The sequence below is a fragment of the Sus scrofa genome, chromosome 3, assembly GCF_054392235.1.
Source record: "Sus scrofa isolate SSC_HxYL_T2T_F1_AM1 chromosome 3, Sscrofa_HxYL_maternal_Yorkshire_Landrace_v2.0, whole genome shotgun sequence".
In the NCBI taxonomy this organism is placed as follows: Eukaryota; Metazoa; Chordata; class Mammalia; order Artiodactyla; family Suidae; genus Sus; species Sus scrofa.
Window position 1 is genome coordinate 90,135,364 of NC_139385.1, and position 25,061 is coordinate 90,160,424.

Below are 25,061 nucleotides of genomic sequence, written 5' to 3' on the forward strand. Positions count from 1 at the left end.
CTACCAGTTTCCTTTTGACATATGACATTTTTCTGTGTACCAAAAGTCAATAAATAATTCATTGTGACTACTCTCAAGTTTACCATCTAACAAGGCAGAGGACTGTAAGCACCTAACAGTGCAGAGTAAGGTAAATGTTAAATAGTGAAACTAGTAATAAGATGTGGAATATATGAGGCAAAACCAAAAAAGTGCCAGTGCTCTTAAAACCCTGACTTTATCCTATCATGTTGGTCAGCAGAGTTTTTAAACAAGAATTGGGACTATAGCTAGACTTTATCCTGTGACAACTCATTTTATCATTTTATTCTTTTTTTTTTTTTTGTCTTTTGTTTTAAAGCTGCACCCACGGCAAATGGAGGTTCCCAGGCGAGGGGTCTAATCAGAGCTACAGCTGCTGGCCTATACCACAGCCACAGCAACGCAGGATCTGAGCTACATCTGTAACCTACACTACAGCTCACGGCAACGCCGGATCCTTAACCCACTGAGCGAGGCCAGGGATCGAACCTACAACTTCAAGGTTCCTAGTCGGATTGTGCCACAATGGGAACCCCTCATTTTATTCTTTTTTCTTTCTTTCATTCCTTTTGTTAAAAAAACATAAAATTGTTTAATGAGCTATATTTAGTAGTCATTAACATTTTTCTTTCTTTGCTAAAATATTTTATAGTAAACTTGAGGCATTATGATACTTCATCCCTAGATACTTAAGTGAATATTTCTAAGAACTAGAGATACTCTTTTTATATAATCACACTATTGTATCACACGTACAAAATTAACAGTAATTCCTAAATATCATCTAATATTTATTCCTATTTGAAGCTTATCAGTTATCCTAAAATGTCTTTTTATAGTAGCTTGTTTGAACAAAGGCTTCTTCGTGATCTACCTATTGAATTTGGTTATTATGTCTCTTAAGTCTTTTATAAACTACAAATACCTCCTTCCCATTTTTTATGTTTTTTTTTTTTTTTTATAATATCAAGAATGTGACTAGAGAAGTTCCCTAGTGGCCTGGCACTAAGGACCTGGCATTGTCACTGCTAAGGCTTGAATTTGATCCCTGTGCATGCTACTATGAGCATGACCAAAAAAAAAAAAAGAATGTGTTCAGGTTTGCAACTTAGTGTTTTTCTCTACTACCTTTCCCACTGATGACTTTTCCTATTACCCTGACATGTTGCATTCTCCCTGTATTACCAAATCTCTCTTTAGTACTCCTTGCACCACTTGCTTTTGTGGGTTGTCCAGAGGTTTCAGTCAAAATTCCTGCCAGAATAGCAGACAGTGTTTGATTTGGGTTAGTCTCTCAATTTTTAGTTTTTCATTTTTTTATCTAGAATGTTAATTTGGGGAAAGAAGAATAATGCAGTATTATAAAATATAGGCTGATTCTAAGAAGCTAATAAGTAACGGTGCCATTTCTTGAGTAGAATGAAACATAACATCTAATCATAGTACTGGCTAGACTAATGGCCCAGCCACCATTCATTCATTCAATGAGTTAAGATATGTTAGATTAACGGAGACACATGAGAGTGAAGAGGCCTTTGTTTTTGTCCTCAAATAGTAAAACATCTAGTAGGATAATTATTATCTATAAGTAGATAATAAGTAGAATATGTAAAGTATTATAAGGGATCAATTCAGTGCTATTGGCGCTATTAATGTTTTGAAAGAGATGGTTGTCAGCTGGGCGGTGATATCTGGGAAAGCCTAATGGATGAGGCATGCATATAACTCTTGCTCTTAAATATAGGTATAGGAGTTCCTGTCGTTGCTCAGCAGAAATGTACCTGACTAGCATCCATGAGGATGCAGGTTTGATCCTTGGTCTTGCTCAGTGAGTTAAGGATCCAGCATTGCTGTGAGCTATGGCATAGGTCACAGACGTGGCTTGGATCTAGCGTTGTTGTGGCTGTGGTGTAGGCTGGCAGTTACAGCTCCAATTAGACCCCTAACTTGGGAACTACCATATGTTGCGGGTGTGGCCCTAAAAAGACAAAAAACAAATAAATAAATAAAGATGGGAATTATTGGAGCAAATGAAGTTGAGGTGAAGAGAGGCTCTGAGCATGAGCAGTCATGTTGGTAGGAGTCATAAGAAGGAAGTTTAGTGTCGAGTTTTGGAGTCAGGTGGACCTAAGTTCAGCCTGCATGTTTGTCACCGATTAGCCATTGAAGGACTGTGGGCAAATTATTAATCTCCTTAAGCCTCAGTTTACATCTCTAAATGGGAATGGTAATAAAACCTCTTAAAGTTATAGTGAAGATTTATGAGATAAGGTACGTGGAGCACTTTTCTTTTATCATGTGTTGTGACTAAAGCCAGTTCCAGTAAATGTTGCTGCTAATGCTTTTGGTATTGTTGTTAATAAAGATAATTCCACTTAACTAATGCATGATGGTGGGTAAATTGCAGGAGATGTGTTGGAAAGATAGTGGAGAAGTTCCCTTTTGTGGCTCAGTGAGTTAAGAGCCCAACTAGTATTCAGGAGGATGCAGGTTCATTCCCTGGCTTTGCTCAGTGGGTTAAGGATCTGGTGTTGCCACAGGAACAGTGTAGTTGGAGATGTGGCTCAGATCTGTAGTTGCTGTTGCTGTGGTATAGGCTGGCAGCTGCAGTTCTAATTCAACCCCTAGCCTGGGGACTTCCATATGCCATAGGTGTGGCCCTAAAAAGATGGAAAAAAAAAAAAAAAAAAAAAGATCTAAAGATAGTGGATAGCTTTGACTGCCAGTGGAAAGCTAAGCAATTTAAGGCAAGCTTATGGAGGTACAGTTTACACTCAGTAAAACTCATCCTTTCTAAGTATATATACTGTGATGAATTTTAACATGTATACAGTAGTGGAACTACCACAATTTAGATATAGGACCATTCCATCACTGTTAAACATTCTCTTGGGCATTTTTACAGTCATTCATTTCCTGATATCCCAACACCATGACAAACACTGATCTGATTTTTTTCCATACAGTTTTTCAGAATTTACCATAAAATGGAATCATACAGAGTGTAGCCTCTTGTCCCAAGTTCCTTTCATTTAGCATAATGCTTTTGAAATTCATGGATGTTATAGTATGTGTTAATGGTTTGTTCCTTTTTGTTATGGAGTAGTATTCATTGTATGGATGTACTACTATTTATCCATTCATCAGTTGATAGATGTTTGGGTTTCCTCAAGTTTCTGGCTCTTATGAATAATGCTACTATAAACATTCATGGTCACATCTTGGTGTGGGTGTTTTCATTTCTTTTGTGCAAGTACCTTGGAATGTATTGATGTTGGTATAGAAATGTAAAACTTTATAGTAACTTTATTAAAAACTGCCAAATTATTTTCCAAAGTGACTGTACAATTTTGTATTCTACTTGTGATATATAAGAATTCTAGGTCCTCTTTTTCTTCACCAGCGCTTTTATTGTCTCTTTGCTTTTTAATGTTGGTCTCCTAGTAGGTCTGTATTGAGTGATATCACGTAGTGGTTTTAATTTATATAATGACTATTATGTGGAGTATCTTTTCACGTGTTATTTTGCCATCCACAATTTCTCTTTGGTAAAGTGTTCAGATTTTTTGCTCCTTTAAAAAAATTGGATTATAATCTGAGTTTTAAGAGTTCTTTGTATATACTAGTTATAAGTCCTTTATTAAATATGTGAATTGTAAGTATATTCTCCCAGTCTGTGGCTTATCTTTTCATTTTATTAAGTGTCATAAAAAGAGCAGTTTTTACTTTTGGTGAATTCCACTTTATCATTTTTACTTTTGTTTTTCATACTTCTTGTGTCTTATCTCAGTAAATTTTTGTGACCCAAATTATAAAGATAATTTCCAGTGTTTTCTTCTAGAAGTTTTATTGTTTTAGGTTTTATATATAAGTCCATGGTCCATTTCTTTTTGATTTTTTGTTTGTTTGTTTGCTTTTTAGGGCCACACCTGCGGCATATGGAGGTTTCCAGGCTAAGGGTTGAATCAGAGCTGCAGCTCCCAGCCTACACCACAGCCATAGCAACTTGGGATCCAAGTCGAGTCTGCAACCTATACCACAGTTCACAGCAACGTCGGATCCTTAACCCACTGAGTAAGGCCAGGGATTGAACCCACAACCTTATGGTTACTAGGCGGATTCATTTCTGCTGCAGTACAATGGGAACTCCTTGATATTTTTATAGAGTACAAATTATGAATCAGTGTCTCTTTTTCATATGTAATTCCAATACCTTTTGTTGCAAAGACTATCCTTTCTCCATTGGTACCTTTGTTGAAAGTCAGCCAGCTTTTTTTGTGTGAGCCTATTTTTGGACTCTGTTCTGCTTTATTGATTTATGTCTGTCTTTACACCAATACCACCCTGGCTTAACTACTATAGCACTATTACAAGTCTTGAAATTAAGTAATGTGAGTCCTTGGGTGTGGAGCCTTCTCAGTGTTCTCATCCCCACCTCCAGTGGTAGCCAACCTCTGCTTTGATTGATGTAAGATCCTGGGCTTAAGGTGTTATTCTCCATTCCCTGAAGACCAGGCATATTTTGTTTCTACCCCTCACACAGTGACCTTGTGGATGAAAGAGTTTGGAGTCCTTCTCCCTTCTCAGTGACTTTAGGCTTTTGCTTTGTATGTGAGGAGGGTTTGGGGGAGTGGCTGGCATTTGTTCCTTTTCCTGAGTAGCAGCCAATTTACCTTCTGCTTGCCTATGTTACTGGGAGTGACCCTCTCCTCCCTGACCCCACTGTTGCTTGTGAGCACCTGCTGGAGGCCCATGGAGAGCTGTTGAGTGAGTGCAAACTCCCCTTGTGGCTGGGGTTCTCACTCATTCTGAACATGTGGTAGTCCACTTGGCCTTTGGGAATTCATTAAAATGTTAGTTGTTTTTTTATTTGCTTCTGGGGTGGTAACCTGCTCTTGCTATGTTTGCCAGAAGTGATTCCTGTGTCCTTTCTCTCCTCGGAGGGCCTTGTCACTCCTTGGAATTAGTTCCCTTTGTTCCTGTGACCTCTGTTCTCTGATAAGTTTAAGAAAACTTATGATTTTATAAATTATTCCTGTTTTTTTCTTGTGGTTAGGCTAGTAATGACATTCTCTTGAAGTTTTCTAAATTTTAAACAGAAACAAAACTAGAATTTTTAAGCTAATGAATCACATGATTATAGTTTAGAAAGGGTTAATCAGATAGTGTGCAGAATGGATTTGAGGTGATATGGCACGTCCTCTATTTGGAATTCTTTCACTTAATTTTTTTCCTTTAAAGACTCAGCAGCCTGAGTGTGCTGCTTAGGAAGCCATCTAAATGGCTGTCACCTAAATGTCCTTCACCCATCTTCTTGTAGCATGCATTGTTCACTTTCTGCAACAACAACTTTTAGACAGTCAGCTGTCCAAAGGGACTATCTCTGATTAATCTTTGTATACTCTGGCTGACACATTCATTCAAGCATGCACATACACATACATACATGTACAAACCTGTGTGCATGTGTACATACATATGCACACCCAAGAAAATACTTATTTAGAGCTTACCATGTACCAGGAATTTTATTAAATGTTTGTTGAACTAATATCTGGATTTAACTAATATTGTTAAAATGCTGTATTTTTTTCAGGTGAGAAGTAGTAAGGTCTCACCTAGAGCAGGGTTTCTCAAATGAGACAGTTTTGTCCCCAGAGGACATTCAGAAATCTTGGGAACATTTTTGGTTGTCACAGATGATACTGGTAACTAGTGAGTAGAGGCCAAAGATACCTCTGAACATCCTAAAATACACAATACACAGGAAGGCCTCTACAACAAAAATTATTTAGCCCAAAGTGTCAGTAGTGTAAAGGTTGAGGAATTCTGACCTAGAGTACTAATGTATAAAATAATTGGAAAGTATATTTGATGGGACTTAGCCACTAATTCAATACAAAGAAAAGAAGGAATAAAAACTGAGTTGGAAGTTTCAGGTCTATGTGACCCAGCAGGATTTGTAGTACCAGCAGTAGTAATTGAAATAAGTAAGAGGAGAAGGTTTGGGACAGCTCATGGTAAACTCAATAATGGACTGGAACATGTAATAAATGTGTGACTTAAACTCAGTCAGTAGTTCAGGACTAGAGATACATTAGATACATTAGAAGCCATGAGATTGAATGATATTAATAAGAGAAAAATGAGGAAGACAAGCAGGGATTAATGTTAAAATAACTTTGCACTTAGGTGGCAGGAGATAGAAAAAGGGGAAGATTAGGAGGGGCAGAATTGGGAAAGCATTTGGACTACACCAGGATAGTGTGAGATTATGTGTAGTACTGCAGAGCAATGAGGAAAGGGAACAAGAAAAACTACTGAATTTGCAATTTAGGACTTCTTTAGTGATTTTTTTTTTTTTTTTCCAGAGAAAAGTTTCGAAAGATTGTTAACAGTGGAGGGAAGGTAGCTTGTGTAGTGGCAAGAACCAGATTTTAAGGGTTGAGAATTAAGAAGTACAATATCAAGTTTAAGTGAATGAAGATATGTGGTGATGGTAAGATGGAGAAAGCAGTGGTGAAGGAAGGTTTTGGGGGAGTACTAGTTCTCAGGGCTGCCATAACAAATTACCATAAACTGAGTGGCTTAGAACACATATATTTATTCTCTTGTAGTTCTGGAGGACAGAAGTCCTAAATCAGAGTGTTCCTACACCACACTCCCTCTGAAGGCTCTAGAGAAGTATTCTTCCTGCCTCTTGCTAGCTTCTGGTGCTTATTGTCAATTGTTGGCATTCTTTGGCATGTAGATGCATTGCTTCAATTCTGCCTCTGTCGTCACATAGCCCTCTTCCCTCTGTGTGTCTCTGTGTCTATATTTCCCTCTCCTTTATTCTATGAAGACACCCACTGGATTTAGAGCCCACTCTAGTCCAGTATGATCTTATGAGGCTCCAGATGGACATGAATTTTAGGAGGATATTATGCAGCTTAGGACAGGGGAGTAGTTAAGATAACGGGATATTAGTGAGATACTACTTCATACCCACTTAGAAGGCTAAAATAAAAAAGGCAATAATAAGTGTTGGTGAGAATATGGAGAAACTGGAACCCTCATACTGCTGGGTGGGATTGTAAAATGGTAAAGCCATTTTGGAAAACATATTGGCCTTTCCTCAAAAGATTGAACGTGGAGTTTTTTGACCCAGTAATTCCACTTCTATGTATATACTCAGAATTGATACTTGTATACACAAAAACCTGTACATGAATGTTTGTGGCATTATTATTCATAATAGCCAAGAAGTAGAAATAACCCAAATGTCCATTGATTATTGGATAAACTATGGTATAACATGCAGTGGAATAGCATTCAGCCATAAAAAGGGTGAAGTACAGACAGGTGCTGCAACATGGATGAACCTTGAAAGCATGCTAAGTGAAAGAAGCCAGTCACAAAAAGCCACATGTTGTGTGATTCCATTTCTGGAGATTAGTGGTTGCAGGGGCTGAATGCATGCTAATGGGAATGGGGTTTTTTCTTGGGGTGATGAAAATGTTTAGAAGTTAGTGAATAATTGTGTAACTGAGTTTACTAAGAAACAGTCGTACACTTTAAAGGAATGATTTTTATGGTATGCAAATTATATCTTAAAACTGTTATTAATAAATAAGATAAAGGAATGTTGGATGTATTTCTAGGCTAGGGAGAGAAATCCTTGAGTGGTTTCAACTTTGCTTATCTTGGCGCAGTAACATAGCCTCTCCATGGTCCTGCTGCAGCAGTGTATTGGAACTCATCATTTTAATAAACCATATAAGATTTGTGCATCTAAAATATTATTTAGTCCAAATTTTCCTTATAAATGAAAATGATATATAAATTAAGCTGCGAATTGTAAAATGTGGGTCAAAAGGTGATTGTCCAAGTCATACTAGTATACTGTTCTGAATATAAGATGAGTAAAATATTAAGTACAGATCATTGAAAAAGTCTTCTCTTAACCTTAGGGTAAATTGATTACTATATTGTCCCACCTACAAAAGAAAAAGAACATTTTAATTCTATCAGTTATATTGATTTCAGATATGATCATGTTGAACACATTTTTAAAATCATGTTTAAAAAATAATCTGTTAATTTAGAGGGCCTACTGTAATGATTCATCATTGTATATTGAGCCAGAATAGGAACTAACATTTTTTGAGTACCTTCTTTGTATCAAGAACTGTTTTTGTGTTCTTATGATCCGTTTTTTAAAAAATGCTCATAGCAAGCTCTTTGAGATATAGAGAAATATACACAGTGTGGAGAAGTAACTCACCCAATGTCATATAGTTAAGAATTTTAAGAGTTGGAATTTAAATCCAAGCAATCCATCTTACGGAAAGAAGCAGCCTAAGTTTTTAGCCACTAAATTATGCTGGCTTTTTCAAGATCGATTAAGATTTTTAACAAGAGGTTCTTGAGACGTGCATGAGTATCCCTGTAAGTTTAACTCTGATATAGTGTGAACTTCAGCTATATCAGAGTTAAGAAGTGTAGGGACAGAAACTATGTCTTAGGGAATAGAGGGGACAAAATGCAATCCAAAGGACACGGACATAATTCTCATTATTTTTCCCTGCCAGTATGAGGTGAAAGCTCCTGTTCCTTCTGCCTGTTTCAGGAATATTTGTAAGCAAATGACAAAAATGCATGAAGCTATATTTGATCTCCTTCCAGAAGAACAAACACAAGTGAGTACTAATTCCTAAAACTACTTCATTATACATAACATAATATGCATGCAAAATTAGAGTGTTTTTTAATGTACTTTTGGCCTAGTTAGGTTTAGCTCATATTCTAATATGATTATTATTTTTTTCTGGTTGTTATATTGATTTGTGGAGCATGGATAATGTTTCTGATTTCAAAGTGCCCCTTACTCTGACAGTGCAGAGCAATAATAGCTTTGCTGTATGGTCTGTGATTTTTTTTTTTTTTTGGTCAGTAATTTTAAACAGCAGATTTTCCTTTGTCCATTGGGTCATCAGAGGTCCCAGCTTCTACTTACATCATTTATTACATTATTAGTTTGAAAATCAAAATTAGCATTTATTAATAAAATATTAGAGTATGTTACTATGATTATAATCCAAATTGGATAGGGGAGGAATTTGTGATGGGCTTAAAAATGAGGTGGCATATAAAGTAACTCAATTAATATGCCATAACATTAATATCTGTTGGATCGGCATAAATGATGTGTAGTAGGCACAGCCAGGAAATAGCAAAATGGGACCTCCTACCTATGAACTATCCACCCTCTGCCCCTATAGTCTTCCCTACTCTATTACTTTTTGGTGACATTCCTACCCCCAGTTTCCCTCTATTTCCTCACCTAGTACTTTAAAGCTTCCAGTATATCTTTTTTGCCAGTTTCCTTTACCTATCTTAGTTTGGTCCCGTTATGCCAGGTGAATGTTATGATTAATACAAACCTAGTTGTTATATGACTAATAATCTTAACTTCCACTGGGATTTTTGCTTTTCAGACAAGTTTGTTATTTCAGTTTGTCTCTTAATTGGTTGAGTACATGGAAGTGGTATTTGGGAGCAGAGAGTAGCTTTTTTTAGTGTCTTTTCCCTGCCCTCTTGCTCCTGCTGGTCTCCTTTCCCGTGCCACCTCACACTTCCATCCCGTACTAGCTATTACCATATTTTCATACTTCCCCAGGTTTTCATTAATCATACCCACCTTTTGATTAAATATCATCGTCAAACTCCTTCGGGGCTCATTGAGGACTGAGGAGACTTGACATGTGGAGCACCCACTAGGATTTCCTTTTTCTTTCTCAATCTTCCTAGCCAAGCCATCCTTTTCATTCCACATCTAAGATCCCCCACCTCTGAGATTCTGACCTTCTGGATTTGCCATCTGAGTTCTAATTCTAGAGCAGAGCTTAGCTCTAGTATTTAGTATTTAATGTGGTTTTTTGTTGTTGTCGTTGTTTGGTTTTGGTTTGTTTTTTTGTTTTTATGGCTGCACTGTGGCATATGGAAGTTCCCTGGCTAGGGGTAGAATCAGAGCTCCAGCTGAGGGCTACACCACAGCCACAGCAACGCTAGATCCAAGCCACATCTGCAACCAACCCTGCAGCTTGCACCAGTGCTGGATCCTTAATCCACTGAGCCAGGCCGGGTTTGAAACGGGATCCTCACAGAGACAATGTTGGTCCTTAACCCACTGAGCCACAGTGGGAACTCCTAATGTGTTTTTATCTGCATCATTATTTAAAGGGAACTCGTGTCAAACCTGGGTAAAAGTTACAGATTTTGTCAGCATCATCACTTGAGTACCAGTAATTCCATAAAACTTTTCCAGAGATGACTTTATGTATTTTTTCCCATGAGAAATATATTTCACAAAATAGTTTCCATAGATTATTCTATATAATTTCAGGTCAGGTATTTCCCAAAGAAGTATTAGGCCATTGCATTAAAAATCTGCATGTAGGGAGTTCCCTGGTAGTGTAGTAGTTAGGATTCGGTGCTTTCAGTATTGCTGCCTGGGTCCAATCCCTGGTCTGGGAACTGAGGTCCCACATCAAGCCGCTGCATTCTATAGCCATTATTTTTAAAAAATCTGTATATGGAGCAATAAATACTTTCAGGTAATTTAGAAGGCTAATAGTAGCCTTGCCTCTACCATTTTTTTTTTCTCTATCAAGTTCCTAGTTAATACATTGCGGAAATCTCCATCTCTTTTTATTCTTTTTACCTGTATGGTTGATTCCACTTACATATCCCAGAGGACTTCGAAGGCACAGAAACAGAGTGATAAGTCATATCATTAAAAGAAGTGTTGCTGAAAAGCAGAAAAAGAGCTTTTATTCAACTAAGGAGAAAAACTGTACTGACATAGCAATGAAATGCTTTCAGAGGAGCATTTTAAAAGTTTATGCCAAAACAAAGGTCTTTTAAAAATATTTTCTCCAAATAATACTCAGATTCTTACATCTTCTATGTCAATAGAGCTTTAAGAAAGTTAATTTTCTTTTCCAGATGTTATTTTTAAGAATTAATGCAAGTTACAAACTCCACTTGAAAAAGCAGTTGTCTCATTTAAATGTGATAAATGATGGAGGACCTCAAAATGGGTATGTTTTCAACATACTTTTTATCACATTCTTCCATATTGAATTGTTTGCTTTTCCACTGCAATCATGTGAGGACCTTTTGCCTTATTTTTTCCTCTGTGGAGATGATAGGTATCTATGTCTGTCTGTCTGTCTGTCAGAGTTAAAGTGTCATGGTCAAGTTACCCAATAGTCTTCACCCATCCAGACAGAACTCAAAAGTCCTACTTCATACCTATAAGGTCCTGGGAAAGTTACTTAACCTCTGTGTCTTATTTATAAAATGAGAAGGATAAAATCTGCTTTATTTCTTACACAGGTTATAAAAAATAAGTGTAACTGTGTACATATTTTATTGTAAGCCATTGAACTAACTATGTGTATTATTGGTGAGAGTGATATATATATATATATATATATATATATATATATGTATATGTGTATATATATATATATATATATATATGACTTAGAATCTTTTTTTTAAAAGAATTATTTATTTTCAAAAATTTCAAAGCCACAGAAAAGTTCAAAGACAGTGTCACAGCCACAGTGGGAATTCCACTAATACTATTTTTAAGGCCCATTTCACTCATATCCCTCTACTTTTATTCCCATAATTAAACCTGGTTGGTTGGTTTTCCTCAGACCAATAGTTCTGAAGCATCCAAGTTAATTCATCACTTTTTTTTTCTTGTTAACTTAGCCATTTAGGGGTTAGTACAACCTTAGAGAGATCTTCACTGTCACATACTTTTAAAGACACTAAGACTGTATAAATCAAATTACGTCTTTGAATCATCCCTTGAAAGATAGAATTCCCAAAAAATTAATCTCTAGACTCTAGCCAAAGACGTAACAAACTATCAGCTTAAAAGGAATTTTTGTTCCTGAAACGGCTCTAAAATGGTACCTTTTCTTTTTTTCCAAGTGAAATTCACGTACCATAAAATTAACCATTTACATACAGTTGACAATTCAGTGGCACTCAGTGCCTTCACAACCACCACCTCTGTCTAGTTCCAAACATTTCACTATCCCAAGAGGAAATCCCTTGAAGCAGTTGCTCCCTATTCCTTCTTCTCTCTAGCCCTGCACTTTTTTCTCTTTAATGGGATTTTTTTTTCTATTTTAAGATATTTGAAAAATATTCCTGTTACTTAGAATTGATCATTATTAACATTTGTCATTTTCACTTGAAAAAAATGTTTAACATTTTTTTAAAAAATGGCATTCCAAATGGAGCTCAAGTATCCCTTGAACCCATCTCTAGTCCCTTTCTCTTTCCTCCAACCCTTATGCAACATTTCTAGTAAATCTGGTCTATATCTTCTGAGTCCTTCTTATTTATTGTCTCTATCTAAAAAAAAAATGTGGAGCTGTTTTATAATTTTAATTTACTTACATGGTATATTGTACATATGCTGCTTGCTTTTTCCACTCAGCATTGTTTCTGATTTACCTGTGTTAACATATAGACATTGTCCATTTTGACTATTTTGTTGTATTCCCCCACATGAATCAATGATGTTTAATGAGTTCATTTCATTTAGTGATCAATATTAGGACATTGCTTTTTTCCGTTACATCATTACACAGTGAAGATATTTCTTTATACATGTCTAATGGTGTGATCATTTCTTTAGGGTGTATACCTACACGTGGACCAAATGTACATTTTCTCTTTACTAGGTCTTGCCAGAATGTTGTCCAAAGTAGCTGTACCAAGTTTATATTCCTACTTTTTTTCATTTTGCCAGCAATTTGTGGTAGACTTTTTAATTGTTGCCAGTCTAATGGGATACAATGGTATTTTATTTTGGTTTGCATTTCCTAATGTTATCTTTTCATATATTTGTCATTCAGGTGTTCTCATCTGTGACTTTTTCTGTTCATATTCTTTGCCCATTTTTTCTGAGTATGATCTTCTTGTTGATTTTCAATTTTTGCATATGCCTTCAAACTAATCCTTTGTTGGTTTTATATATATTACAGATATCTTAATGTGCTCATTTATCAAACAGAATTCTTCAACTTTGATGTAAAACATATTTTCCATGTACTTTCTTATATAGACTGTAAATAGTTGTTTATTAAACATGATATTTTAAAATGGAGGTTTATGTTAATTTCATTTAATTTTTAATGAGAAGCTTGCTTTAAAAAGATTTTGTAGTTTTTTGAGCCATCGATGTCTGTTTCAGTGTACTTAATATATTATCACAAGAAATGTGATAATTTAGAATCCGTGGATTTTAATGCAGCCCGAATTTGATGAGTTTTAAATGAGGAATATATAGTCCTTACTAAATTCTATGTGACAAAAGCTGAAACATTGAGTACCTAAGTCCAAAGGTATTAATAAATTAGTCTAGTACACATATTAAGGGTGCTTACAATACCTTTGTCCCTTGTGGTCCAACAATCCACAACTTATGTGTTCATTAAAATAGCAAAGCTGCTTTTCTTCTTTTACAAATACTAAATCAAGATGTCCTATTTGTTTCTCCCTGGTCCATATCTGTCAACACATACATTTAACCAGGCCAATCTCTATTCTCTGTGTGGTGGAACTTTGATATTTCTGTTTTTCTGAACATTCTTTCCAGGAGTGTTCTTTCAGACATTAGTGTGACATAGGCATTAAAGTGACAGCTCAGTACTCAAAAGTGTAATTCTTTTTTCATCAAGTATTGTTATATTATCAATATCAAGTTTTATATCCAGTAGTATTTACATATATGAGTCCCAGCCTTCATTTAACTTCTTAGGATGGCACTCAGGAAACCTCTTTCCCTTGATTTCACTAGTCATATACATGTATGCTCTAGTGGCACTGATCAAAAAAAAAAAAAAACCAGCATAAGCTGTTTTTTTTCTTTTGTATTTCATACTGTTATAGATCTATTTTATTGGGCAGAATTAATTACGAAACTGGTCCAGCCTGCACTGGTTTATTCATTTTCAGTGTTGTTGAAAGAGAGCACTTAAATGATCTGACTATATGATAGCAAAAATCCTAAATTGTTGACATTTGGTCCCTAAGAAATCTAAATTTTAAATAATAATCCTTATAAGCTAGGATAGGACTCTTACCCTGTGAGCATTGCTACTTTATTTGAAAAGAAAGTGAGATTAAAAATAATTTTCTCTCTGATGTCTAGGTTGGTCACAGCAGATGTAGCTTTTTACACTGGAAATCTTCAAGCCTTAAAAGGCCTTAAAGATTTGGACCTAAACATGGCCGAGATCTGGGAACAGAAAAGGTGATGACATACTGGAAAACTGGGTAGTTCATCTGACCACAGGATGTATGTTTATGATGAAATATGGATGCCTGTGACGCAAGAACTGAACCTGGAACCCAAAGCGAACTGGGGTTGGGGAAGGGGAAAAGGAAAGTATCAGTGTTGGGAAACTGGGATTCAGTGGGATCTACAAGGAATGCCATTTGTGTGCTTCCTTCAAAGAGGAGTAACTGATCAGGTATCTATAACATTTTTCATTCTCTATGGAAACAGACTCAGGTTTCTTTGGACCAAATCCAAAAGAACACATAGCTGTAACACAGCTGTAGTTGACTAGAATGCTCTGTATACTTTATATTAAAAAATGCTTTGCATTTCTTCCAGTGCAATGAAATTCATATGGTGTCCCACCTTATTTAATGATGGTACAATTTAAAATATTAAAATCTTAGTCAACTTCTGTAGAAAGTTTTCTCTATGAAAGTAAAGCTGTTTGAAAATTATTTTTTTACAGATCTTTCTATAAAAAATAAACATCTTTTGATTGCTTGGATTTAGGAATTCATCAATTTTTGTTTCAGTAACCAATGTCAAGTTTTAGGCTTTGTGTGACCCATATTTAATCTTTCTACCACCGCTGTATGTCAACTGCGTAAAGCCTTCCAGAATAGTCTAAATACTTGAAAGGCTGATCACAGTAGTAATTAAAGAGTAAGATTTTTGGTGTTTATTTATACTAATTTAAATATGTTTCAGATATGGTATATGAGAGCCTGCAGTTTTAACAGCTGTATTTTTATAAAAGTATCTATAAAGGGTTGGGTGTTTGGGTTTTTTTTTTTTTTTTTTCCTTTTTATTTCTAACAGAGGTAAGAATACATTTTCATATATTCTGCCTACTTATGAGTTCTTATTTTAACACTGAGATAACACTGAAGTATGGCCCCCTTGGGTTCTTGTTGGTAAGTTACTTTCAATGTGTGTATGAACAAAGACCAGGAAGGAACAGAACTTTTACAATATAGGCTGCTGTGTTGGGGCCAGAAATATAAGGTGATGAGTAAGTTATTTAAAGACTTTTATAATACCTACCTTCAAAATTAGAATCAGCAGCACTCTACAAATGAAAGTGCCTGTGCATCACTTCACACCAGGAATCTTGCCTAACCTGTCAGAGTGCCTAACCTTGTGGTGATTATGTACAATGAAACAGTCTTAGTTTGTGCTTTTTGGTTTCCTGAAAGGAAAGCCTGTTTTCTTTCCTTCATCATTACAGAGGTATGTCATTGGTTCTTAAACTGTCTAAAATAAAGCTGTAAAAAATTATCAGACTTTAAAAGACAACTTTTTTTTAATAGAATATAGTAAACTTTAAACAAGCAGCTTACTCAAAAACAAGTATGGAAGCATTGGAAAATGTAACCCATTCTTAGAGAAAAGTCACAATTCAAGTCATTGGTTGAAGGTTATTCATGAACATTTCTCAGTGACAACAAGCAAGCTTCAAGAAATGAAGCTTCAAGGAAAGGTAACTTTTTATAAAGCTGTACCCCCCACCCCCCACTATACTAGAGAACAAAGATGTGAAAGAAATGCCCTACCTCCACCCACCCCATCTCCCCCTTCCGCTGGGAAAAGAAACACCTTTATTTCGATAAATGGAAATAAAGTCTTGTGGAAAGCATGTCAGGCATCCCCGCTTTAGAACTAGATGAAAGGTATTGAATGCCTTCAAGTTTAATTCTTGGAAATAATGATGTAGTTAATTTAAGGTAAATGCAAAAACTGGATTTGTTAGGTATCTGGCCAGTGAGCACTTAAGTATTCCAAGAGCAAATCTTCCGACCGTTAAGCGTAACTGTTTAGCAAGAGTATATAAACCATTTTTCTTCACCATTTCATAAAGTTAACATTGAAAAGTATAAGTGTACACATGTATTGCTTCACAGCTTTATTTCTGAAATCACAAGCAGTTCAAAGTGATCATTATTGAGGCCTCCGTTAAAAGATTTTCCAGCAGAGCTGCCCCAGTTTTAAGATTAAACAATATTGCACTTTAAGATGAATTAACTTTCAGGATCCTCTTTGAAAAAGAAAAGTATTGCTTCCACCTATGCTTTTCTTAGACTAAAAGCATACTGCAGAAAACTCTACTTTAGAAATTAACACTGCAGGGTATGGTAACAGAGTAAAGCACCTGCCTATTTTAGAATCCTAGAGAACATGTAATTGTAAGAAACCATTCAGCCCATAATTAGTATAAAGTGTACATGGTATTTTCCATTTCAGTGGTCCAAGATACGAAGGTTCCCGGATACAATCTTGTTTTCTAATACTGCTCCAGGTGGGATGTCAATTCGGTCACCATGATTTGCAATGATGATAACTGTTCCCTAAGGGACAGGAAAACAAAAAGCAAAAGTGTACTCGCAACTGTAGCTGAAATGCAATTGATTTTCTTACAATTATCACATTCACGTAGAAACTCCAGTTAAAATATTTATAAACAATATTAAACATGAAAAGCAACACATTAAGGAAAATTGTAATGTGTCCTTCTGTCACCATGCTGGTAGTAGTTCTGGTACTGTCTCTGATAAGGAGGCAAGGAATCTAGGAGAGGGAAGTGGACCCAGTGCCACAGCATGACTGGCTCTTTCAGAGAACTACTTGCGAGGCCACCAGAATTCTCTACCTTCATAAACTAAAAGGTGCTTGGTTTATATTTACATATGGGTTTGGGTTTTTTTTTAAAGAACAGTTTAATGATATATTTTTCATGTCTTCAGTGAAACTGTTTAGATCAGTATCAGCAATAAAGTTGTGTGTGTATATATATGTGTGTATATATATATATATCTTTTTGGGGTTTTTAAAAAATCTTCAATTAAATAGCTTTAATAGGAAGAGCACATGAAATCTAGATATGGAATTTTAAGATATACTTGATTAGGAAAAAACTACTGTATCTTTGGTTCTGAGCTTTAATACTCATAACCCATAGTTTTCCTATTTCCTATACTAGGCTGGAAAGATACTCACAGTACCCAAGCACTACAGACTGTGAATGAACATCTTCATACTCATGGCAACAAAGTACTTTAACAGGATTAGAATATAATCAGTATAAGTTGTCATTTTTTTCTACTTTCATTCATAGTCATCTTTAGTGAACTAATGGCTAATTTAACAGTGATTCTTTTAAAGATTGTCATATTTCAATAAAATAATACCAGTTCAATTTTTAGTGTTTGCTTTCCATTTGATTGCTATATTCCACAAAAAAACCCCTATATACAACAATTATGACTGTATTTTAACTATTGCTTATCTATGGAAGACAGTATCAATACTAAATATTGTGATAAGCTATTTAAGTTTTAAATGTATTTCTTATAAACACCTGGCACAGACTAAGAAGTATTCCTTAAAGTAAAGGTAAATTTAGGACTAGAAAATGAAACCTGTCTTGTAAAGCTATAAGAACTGTAATTTTCATCATAACACACCTTTAATGAAACATTCTTGCCAAATGTCACATCTCCTGAAACTGTGAGGTGATCCAATTCAAGCATATCTGGTATACTTTCAAATCTCCTTAGGTAATCCTGAACCTGAAGAAAAATAGAAACATAAAAATTGTTTCAAAAATGGATTAACAGAAAAGCAGGGATTAAGTTAACAAGATAGTTTACTTGAACTATGGTCAAGCTCAGGGCTTCTATGGGAACAACTCTATTTAGTAAGCACTCACTGTATGTACAGTGAGAGCTGTTTGTAACAGCCTATGCATAGAGACCAATCAAGTAATTTACACTACAGCTGAGTAGATCAGGCATTTTAAAAAACAGTAATAAATAAAAAGCTAACCAGCCAACATGCTAAGAGCTAGAAAAGTAGTTCACAATATCTGGAGTTGGTTGGAAAAAAAGGGAGAGATCATCACGGTTTAAAGTTAGACTGGTGCTGGGCTTTATGGGATGGGCAGGACTGAGAAGAAATGGAATATAGCTTAGGAAGAGCAATAGCACAAATTATCATTATAAATGATCACTGTCAAGAAACAGCAACAACAACAACAACAACAAAAGACACAAAAAGACGAAAAAAAAAAAAAAGGGGAGTTCCCGTCGTGGCGCAGTGGTTAACGAATCCGTCTAGGAACCATGAGGTTGCGGGTTCGGTCCCTGCCCTCGCTCAGTGGGTTAACGATCCGGCGTTGCCGTGAGCTGTGGTGTAGGTTGCAGACACTGCTCGGATCCTGCGTTGCTGTGGCTCTGGCCTAGGCCGGTGGCTACAGCTCCGATTCAACCCCTGGCCTGGGAACCTCCATATGCCGCGGGAGCGGCCCAAGAAATAGCAACAACAACAACAAAAGACAAAAATAAATAAATAAATAAATAAATAATCACTGTCTTTGCTTCTTGTTATTTTCTAAGATTTACTGGTGCTAGAAACTGCCCTATATGGCCTTGTTTCATATTTTCCTGAGAAAAATAGAAGCAACAGGAAAACTTCCACTGGCTTCTGCCACCACCACCCACTCTGCCCCCTAGCTCATTAGCCTCTTCCTCTTAGTACTGAGGTTGGACCCCTTCTATTCCAACTAACCCTTCGTATGCCTACTGTCCAGCAATCCTCCTTTCTTCCTCTTCAGTGTTCCTTCCCTCTGGATTGCATCGATTCCCATCAGTGTATAAAGCATGCTATAATTCTCCCAATTTTAAAAAACAAATCCTCAAATCTTATATCCCTTTCTATGGCTCCATTTTTGTTTTTCTTTAAGGCGAAACTTTTGAATAAGTTTTTCTACATTCACATCTCCAATTTCTCATCTAATTTTCTCTTTTTTTTTCCCCCTTGGTTGTTCCCACAGCATACCAAAGTTCTTAGACCAGGGATATAACCCATGCCACAGCAGTGACTACACCAGATCCTTAACCTCCTAGGCCACCAGGGAATTCCTATTCTCTTTTAAATCTGCTCCGGTCAGACTTCCAGAACCACTACACTGTTATATCTAATGGAGAATTCACATTCATCTTTCATGAATCAGCAGGAGCACTTAACACCAATGGTCACTCCCTCTTTCCTGAAACATTTTCTTCATCTGGCATTCAGGCCACACATATTCATAGTTTTTCTACTGAGTTCTTCACCTATAGCTCCTCAATCACTTCAGCTGCTTCCTCCACCTCATCTCCATCCTCTAAGCCTTAGAATTCCTCAGGGTTCAATTCTTGGACTCCTCTCCCTTCCCCTCCATTTACTCTCTAGGTGATCCTTATCTCATGGCTTTAAATACCAGCTATAAACTGACAACTCTCAAATTTACCTATCTCTTCTAGATCTCTCCTCTGAGCTCCAGACTCTTACATTCAGCTTCTCCATTTGAATTTCCAAGTATAGTACCTCCAAAATGTAACTCTCCATTCTGCTCCCCCAAACCTACTCTACCTAAGCCTTCTTGAGTTTTGGTAAATGGCAATTCCATGTTTCCAGCTCCACAGGCCCCAAAATCTTGAAGCCTTCCTTACTCAACTGTTTCTTAACCTCCCCTCCTACCTAGTCCAGCAGCAGATCCTGTAGATACAACTTTCAAAATATCTCAGAATGTCAACATTCCACTAGTTCCACTGCAACCTCCCTGGTCAAAGCCAGGATTCCAGCAACAGCCTATTCCCTGTCCTCCTGATTGTACCCTTGCTCACTTCACCCCTGAGGTCACAACTCTCCAGTGGCTTCTCATCCACCAGAAAGAAAAAGAGCCACATGCCCAATATTCAGTTACCAGGTTTCATACAACCTGGCCTGTTATCTCCCTTACAAACTCTCCCCACCTGCTCACTGTGCTCTAGCCATATTGTGCTTGCTAGTGTCCCTAGAACATCTTCAGAGCAACTAGCCATTCCCACTCAGCCCCTATTCTCGTCTTCTTTTTTTTTTTGTTGTTGTTGTTGTTGCTATTTCTTGGGCCGCTCCCTCGGCATATGGAGGTTCCCAGGCTAGGGGTCGAACTGGAGCTGTAGCCACCAGCCTACGCCAGAGCCACAGCAACGCGGGATCCGAGCCGCGTCTGCAGCCTACACCACAGCTCACGGCAACGCCAGATCGTTAACCCACTGAGCAAGGGCAGGGACCAAACCCGCAACCTCATGGTTCCTAGTCGGATTCGTTAACCACTGCGCCACGACGGGAACTCCAGCCGCTATTCTCGAATTGAGGCAGCTAAAGTTCTTACCTCCTGCAGGGTATGAAGAGGCTAGAAAGAGTGGGAGGGAAGATGAGGCTTGGTGGAAAATGGTTAGCAACTCTGTGTCAGGATGTGGAAAGACGGTAGGTCCTTGCAGCACCAGGACTGATGAGGGAGGCACTGAAGACCAGGCAGCCACAGGACCCAGAATCATAGCCCACGAATATATGAGGCAGTACCAGGTGGTACTAAACCACAACCAGGATGAGATTGAACTGGGATCCCCTCTCGCTGCATTAACATCACAGCCTTTTATGTGATTAAGTTTTTTGGATTCCACTTACCGTGTTAGGGTCGGGTTTTACTACACTTCATATTCCCCCTGCCTAGAATGCTTTTTGCCTCAGATACCTGCATGGCACTCAACTTCTCAGTGAAGCCATCTGGCCACCCAGTGTAAAATGACATCACCACCACCCTACCCACACACTCCCTACTCCTGCTTTATTTAGCATGTTCCATCACTTGGCAAAGTATACATTTGATTTACTTATTATAATCCTTATCCCAGCTGAATATCCATGAAGGCAAAATTTTTATCTATTTATTTACTGCTAAATACCCGGCACCTGAGACACTGCCTTGTACATGGTAGGGGCTCAATAAATTCTGTTAAACTGGAATTAACACTGTCTCACTAATGAAAGCAGTAAGACATAAAATAAAATGTCCTTAAACATTCTTTTCTACTCTACAGCAGTCTGCTCAAAAATGAGTTACATCTTCATCTTCTGTGGTTGTTTCTCTTTAAAAGATGTCACAGAAGAATATAACAGATCAGCCATGAAGACTGTAATTAGACTCCAATTCATATGTGTATCATATCTTTATAATTACACATTATTACACAATAATACAAATTCATGGAATCCCTGGTGGCTCAGTGGGTTAAGGATATGTTATTGTCACTGTTGTGGCATGGGTTTGATCCCTGGCCTGGGAACTTTTACGTGCTGTGAATGCAGTCAAAAATGAAAAAAACAGGAGTTTCTGTCATGGGTCAGTAGTTAACAAATCCGACTAGTATCCATGAGGTTGCAGGTTCAATCCGTGGCCTTGCTCAGTGGGTTAAGGATCCAGTGTTGCCGTGAGCTGTGGTGTAGGTCAAAGACGTGGCTCGGATCCCACATTGCTGTGGCTGTGGTGTAGGCTGGGAGCTGTAGCTCCGATTCAACCCCTGGCCTGGGAACCTCCATATGCCGCAGGTGCAGCCCTAAAAAGACAAACAAAAAACCCCAAAAAGAACCCAAATCCATATATATATATATATATATATATCATATCTTTATAATTACATACCTTTGTAAAAGAACTGCCTAATTTAACCAAGGGCACGGTAGGAAATTCTCGCTTCTCACTCATTGTCAAAGATCCTGCATTAAGGCTATAGAGGTTTGACATCACAAGCAAAAGATCTGATGTGGTTTTTACAGGCAGAAAACGGCTCCTCGGAACATTAATACCTAGAGAGTTCTCGAAACTTTTAATGGCAGCCCCTACTGCAGTTTCTAGCTGAATGACATTTAGGCCTCCATCCAAAGTCTGTAAGAAAGGGAGCAGGAGAGAGAAAATAGGTTTTAGCAACTTAGTTCCATATAGGCTAGTTAATATTTGGGGAGTGGTTTCAAAGATCCATTAAAGGAAACAAAAGATTTGAGAACTGACATTTCTCAAGCACCTGCCATATGCCAGATGCTTATATGTATGTGATCTTTTTTTCAGTATCATAATTCTTCTGTTCAGTAACATTTCCATTTTACAATAAAGAACCGAAGGCTCAGAAAACCCATGCAGATGCCTGTGGCCAAACAGCCTATAAGTGTCACAGCAACAAGACTATGGTAGGTCCTCTACTTTTGAGCCTAGTGCTCTTGCCATTACCACAGTCCAGTGTCAAGTAAGGGCACCATGGCTTGCTCGGCACACTAAAGGGATGTGACTCTGAAAGATGGGGCCGGTAACTGGAGAAACTGACCAGGCAGAAAGGAGTGACCAATGGAACAGATGGGCCAGAGGGAGTGGGCAGTGGGTCTGTGTGTAGAACTAGGGAACCTGATGGGATGCAACTCTGGCTTACCTTTGGATTCACAATGATTTCCATGTCAATAGCATTCTGCTCCTGCAGTCTTTTAACTGCTGCAAGAGAGATCCATAGGTTGTTTGTGTTAAATATTTTGAATTTTGATACAGACTTGAACTCATCAACGTGTGGTTTTGGCACTTGGGCAATTTCCACCAGTCTCAATTTGCCTTCGTACTGAGTAAGTGTCCCACCCTGCAAAGGTAGAAAAGAGTACCTCCACATCTCTCCCAATCACAGCATTCCACACTGTTTACAGTCTACGAATGATACAGCAAAGACACTGATGATAAAATCCCCCTGAAATAAAACGCATTGGCAGTGATTCAATCTGTGATACAAAGCATCACACGTATGAAGGTGGAACCAAAGACAGTAATTCAGGTTGTCTGTCATTTTGTGCTGTATACATGTCCTCTTGTCCATAATAAAAAGCCCTAGGAATACACCAGAGGCTTTCTCACTTTCCAAAGATCTGCTAGAGGAACAGCCATTCCTCTTATTCCCAAACCACTGTATCCCTGAACCTCCCAATCCTACCACCTCCGAGCCTGCTCTGACTACCTCTAGGATAAGAAGTGTAAAGGCAAAACAGAGGCACATGTGGATGAGAAGTGACCTGAGTGACCTCAGCCCAGGGGCCATGGCAGTGTGGGAAGAGGGGAACATTAAGAGGCACAGAACCCAGCCCATGGACCAACCATACCAGTAGTCACACACTGCCCACTTTTCTCACTCCCTGAGGATAGCAAGAAAACCTTATGTACCATTTTATCAGAGGGCAAGTGTCATCATCACTAAACAAAGTGGAAAAAAAAAAAAAACAAATCTTTGCTTTGCATCAAACTGCATTTTTTGAAACGATGCAGATATTAGTGATAAAAACATAAAAAAATACACTGTAGAAATAGTAAATTTTCATTAAAGGAACAATGAAATAAAAACACTTAAGTACCAAACTATAAGAATATTAGAGGTCTGAATAATCTTACTGAAAGTGATCTCACATATGTTTCAGATTATCCTATAGGCATATGAGGAATTTTTTTCAGTTAAAATTGCCCATATAGATTATTCAAGATATAAAGATGATTTTTTTACCACTATTAAATCTAGATTTATATATACATTGTTATATCAGATGGAACATAGGGTACTCTAGAATTCTGTCCCACGCTAGGTCATCAAGTGGATAAATGCAGGTTTTGCTTAATGTAGAACTTTCCAGTAAGAAGTCTGAACTATGATATGTGAAGATGTGAATCCCCAAACTGCTTCCTCTCAGTATTTACCTTTACATCTGCACGTGTCTTATTTGTGACTTCCATGACAAATTCACAGGGTTTTCCATTGGGTGGGTTCATTAAATGATTAAGAATATAAAGATCCACTGTGGCGCCCAGATTATCTATGTTGGACACAAAAATATACTCTTTGCCTTCACCTATAAAGGTATCAAGCAAACCAGAGTTGTAGAAACTTGCGTAAATATCTCCATGACCCGGAGGGTACCAAGCTTCTGTATTTTCCCCTGAGTATGATACATCCTTTGCCACAGGCAGTAAAGACTCCTTATTAATCCTCGGGTACCTTAAAAAAAAGAAAAAGGTTGTTCCAGTATCAAGTCTGTAGAGCACTGCAGATCTTTACGTAAACAATCCATTTAAAGTTAAATAAAACCTCCCTCCTTTTCAGTCTATCAGTAGTAATTGATCATAAGTGAATCCACTTTAGAAAATCTCTCATTATCTGTGTTGCCCCCAAACTCAGCTTCCTAGATAGTAATACTTGCTAAAAAAGCATTCCATAGGTTTCCATTGTGGCTTAGCAGTAACGAACCCAGCTAGTACTCATGAGGTTGTGGGTTTGATACCTGGCCTTAATCAGTGGGTTAAGGATCTGGCCTTGCCGCAAGGTGCAGCATAGGTGACAGATGTGGCTCGAGATAGCGCTGCTGCATCTCTAGTAGGCTGGCAGCTGCACCTCTGATTTGACTCCTAGCCTAGGAACTTCAATATGCTGCAAGTGGGGCCCTAAAAAGCAAAAAAAAAAAAAAAAAAAAAAAAAGTATTCTATAGCTATTCAGATGGGAGGACACCCCATATTTTTAAGATAGTAATATATTTTATGGCTCTCCAAGAGGAAAGATATATTAAGTAAATTTTCTCAAATATATTTGCTGATGGGAAATGCTGTCCATTCTCACTAACAGACATGTTCAGGGGTGGTTCTCTTTCTTCCCTAGAAAATCAACAGCACAGATTGTCTGCCTCTTACCTCTTGTGAGAACCAGGATCTCAAGCAGATTCTCTTTTAAGAAATAGAAGTTACATAATCACAGGAGTTCCCATTGTGGCTCAGCAGTTAACAAACCTGACTAGGATCCATGAGGATGT

The 25,061-nt window shown here is 37.5% G+C and overlaps 2 protein-coding genes and 1 long non-coding RNA gene across 22 annotated transcripts in view; 2 read left to right on the forward strand and 1 right to left on the reverse strand.

The window, feature by feature from the left end:
* Window positions 1-15,658, forward strand: part of VPS54 (VPS54 subunit of GARP complex) — a 119,356-nt gene extending 103,698 nt beyond the window's left edge. For 12 of the 17 annotated variants that reach the window (XM_085019059.1, XM_021087458.2, XM_021087460.2 and 9 more), the window contains 3 exons: window positions 8,595-8,702; window positions 11,011-11,105; window positions 14,249-15,658. In XM_085019059.1, coding sequence (XP_084875185.1) covers window positions 8,595-8,702; window positions 11,011-11,105; window positions 14,249-14,354 — 309 coding nt within the window. In that variant the 3' untranslated portion in view covers window positions 14,355-15,658. The remainder of the gene's footprint in view (window positions 1-8,594; window positions 8,703-11,010; window positions 11,106-14,248) is intronic. The other 5 variants (XR_014841818.1, XR_014841814.1, XR_014841816.1 and 2 more) reach the window with 1 other exon arrangement.
* On the forward strand, window positions 532-5,924 carry LOC146404768 (uncharacterized). The gene is made up of 2 exons (XR_014841822.1): window positions 532-1,849; window positions 2,535-5,924. It is a non-coding gene; the product is annotated as an uncharacterized LOC146404768 (long non-coding RNA).
* A 6-nt stretch (window positions 15,659-15,664) lies between the features above and the next one.
* The window catches only part of UGP2 (UDP-glucose pyrophosphorylase 2), a 56,283-nt gene continuing 46,886 nt past the window's right edge, over window positions 15,665-25,061 (reverse strand). For 3 of the 4 annotated variants that reach the window (XM_021085835.2, XM_021085837.2, XM_021085836.2), the window contains exons 6-10: window positions 23,958-24,255; window positions 22,663-22,860; window positions 21,885-22,127; window positions 17,842-17,946; window positions 15,665-16,725 (exon numbers count right to left, since the gene is read on the reverse strand). In XM_021085835.2, the coding sequence (XP_020941494.1) occupies window positions 16,618-16,725; window positions 17,842-17,946; window positions 21,885-22,127; window positions 22,663-22,860; window positions 23,958-24,255 (952 nt within the window). In that variant the 3' untranslated portion in view covers window positions 15,665-16,617. 4 annotated transcript variants of the gene reach the window in all.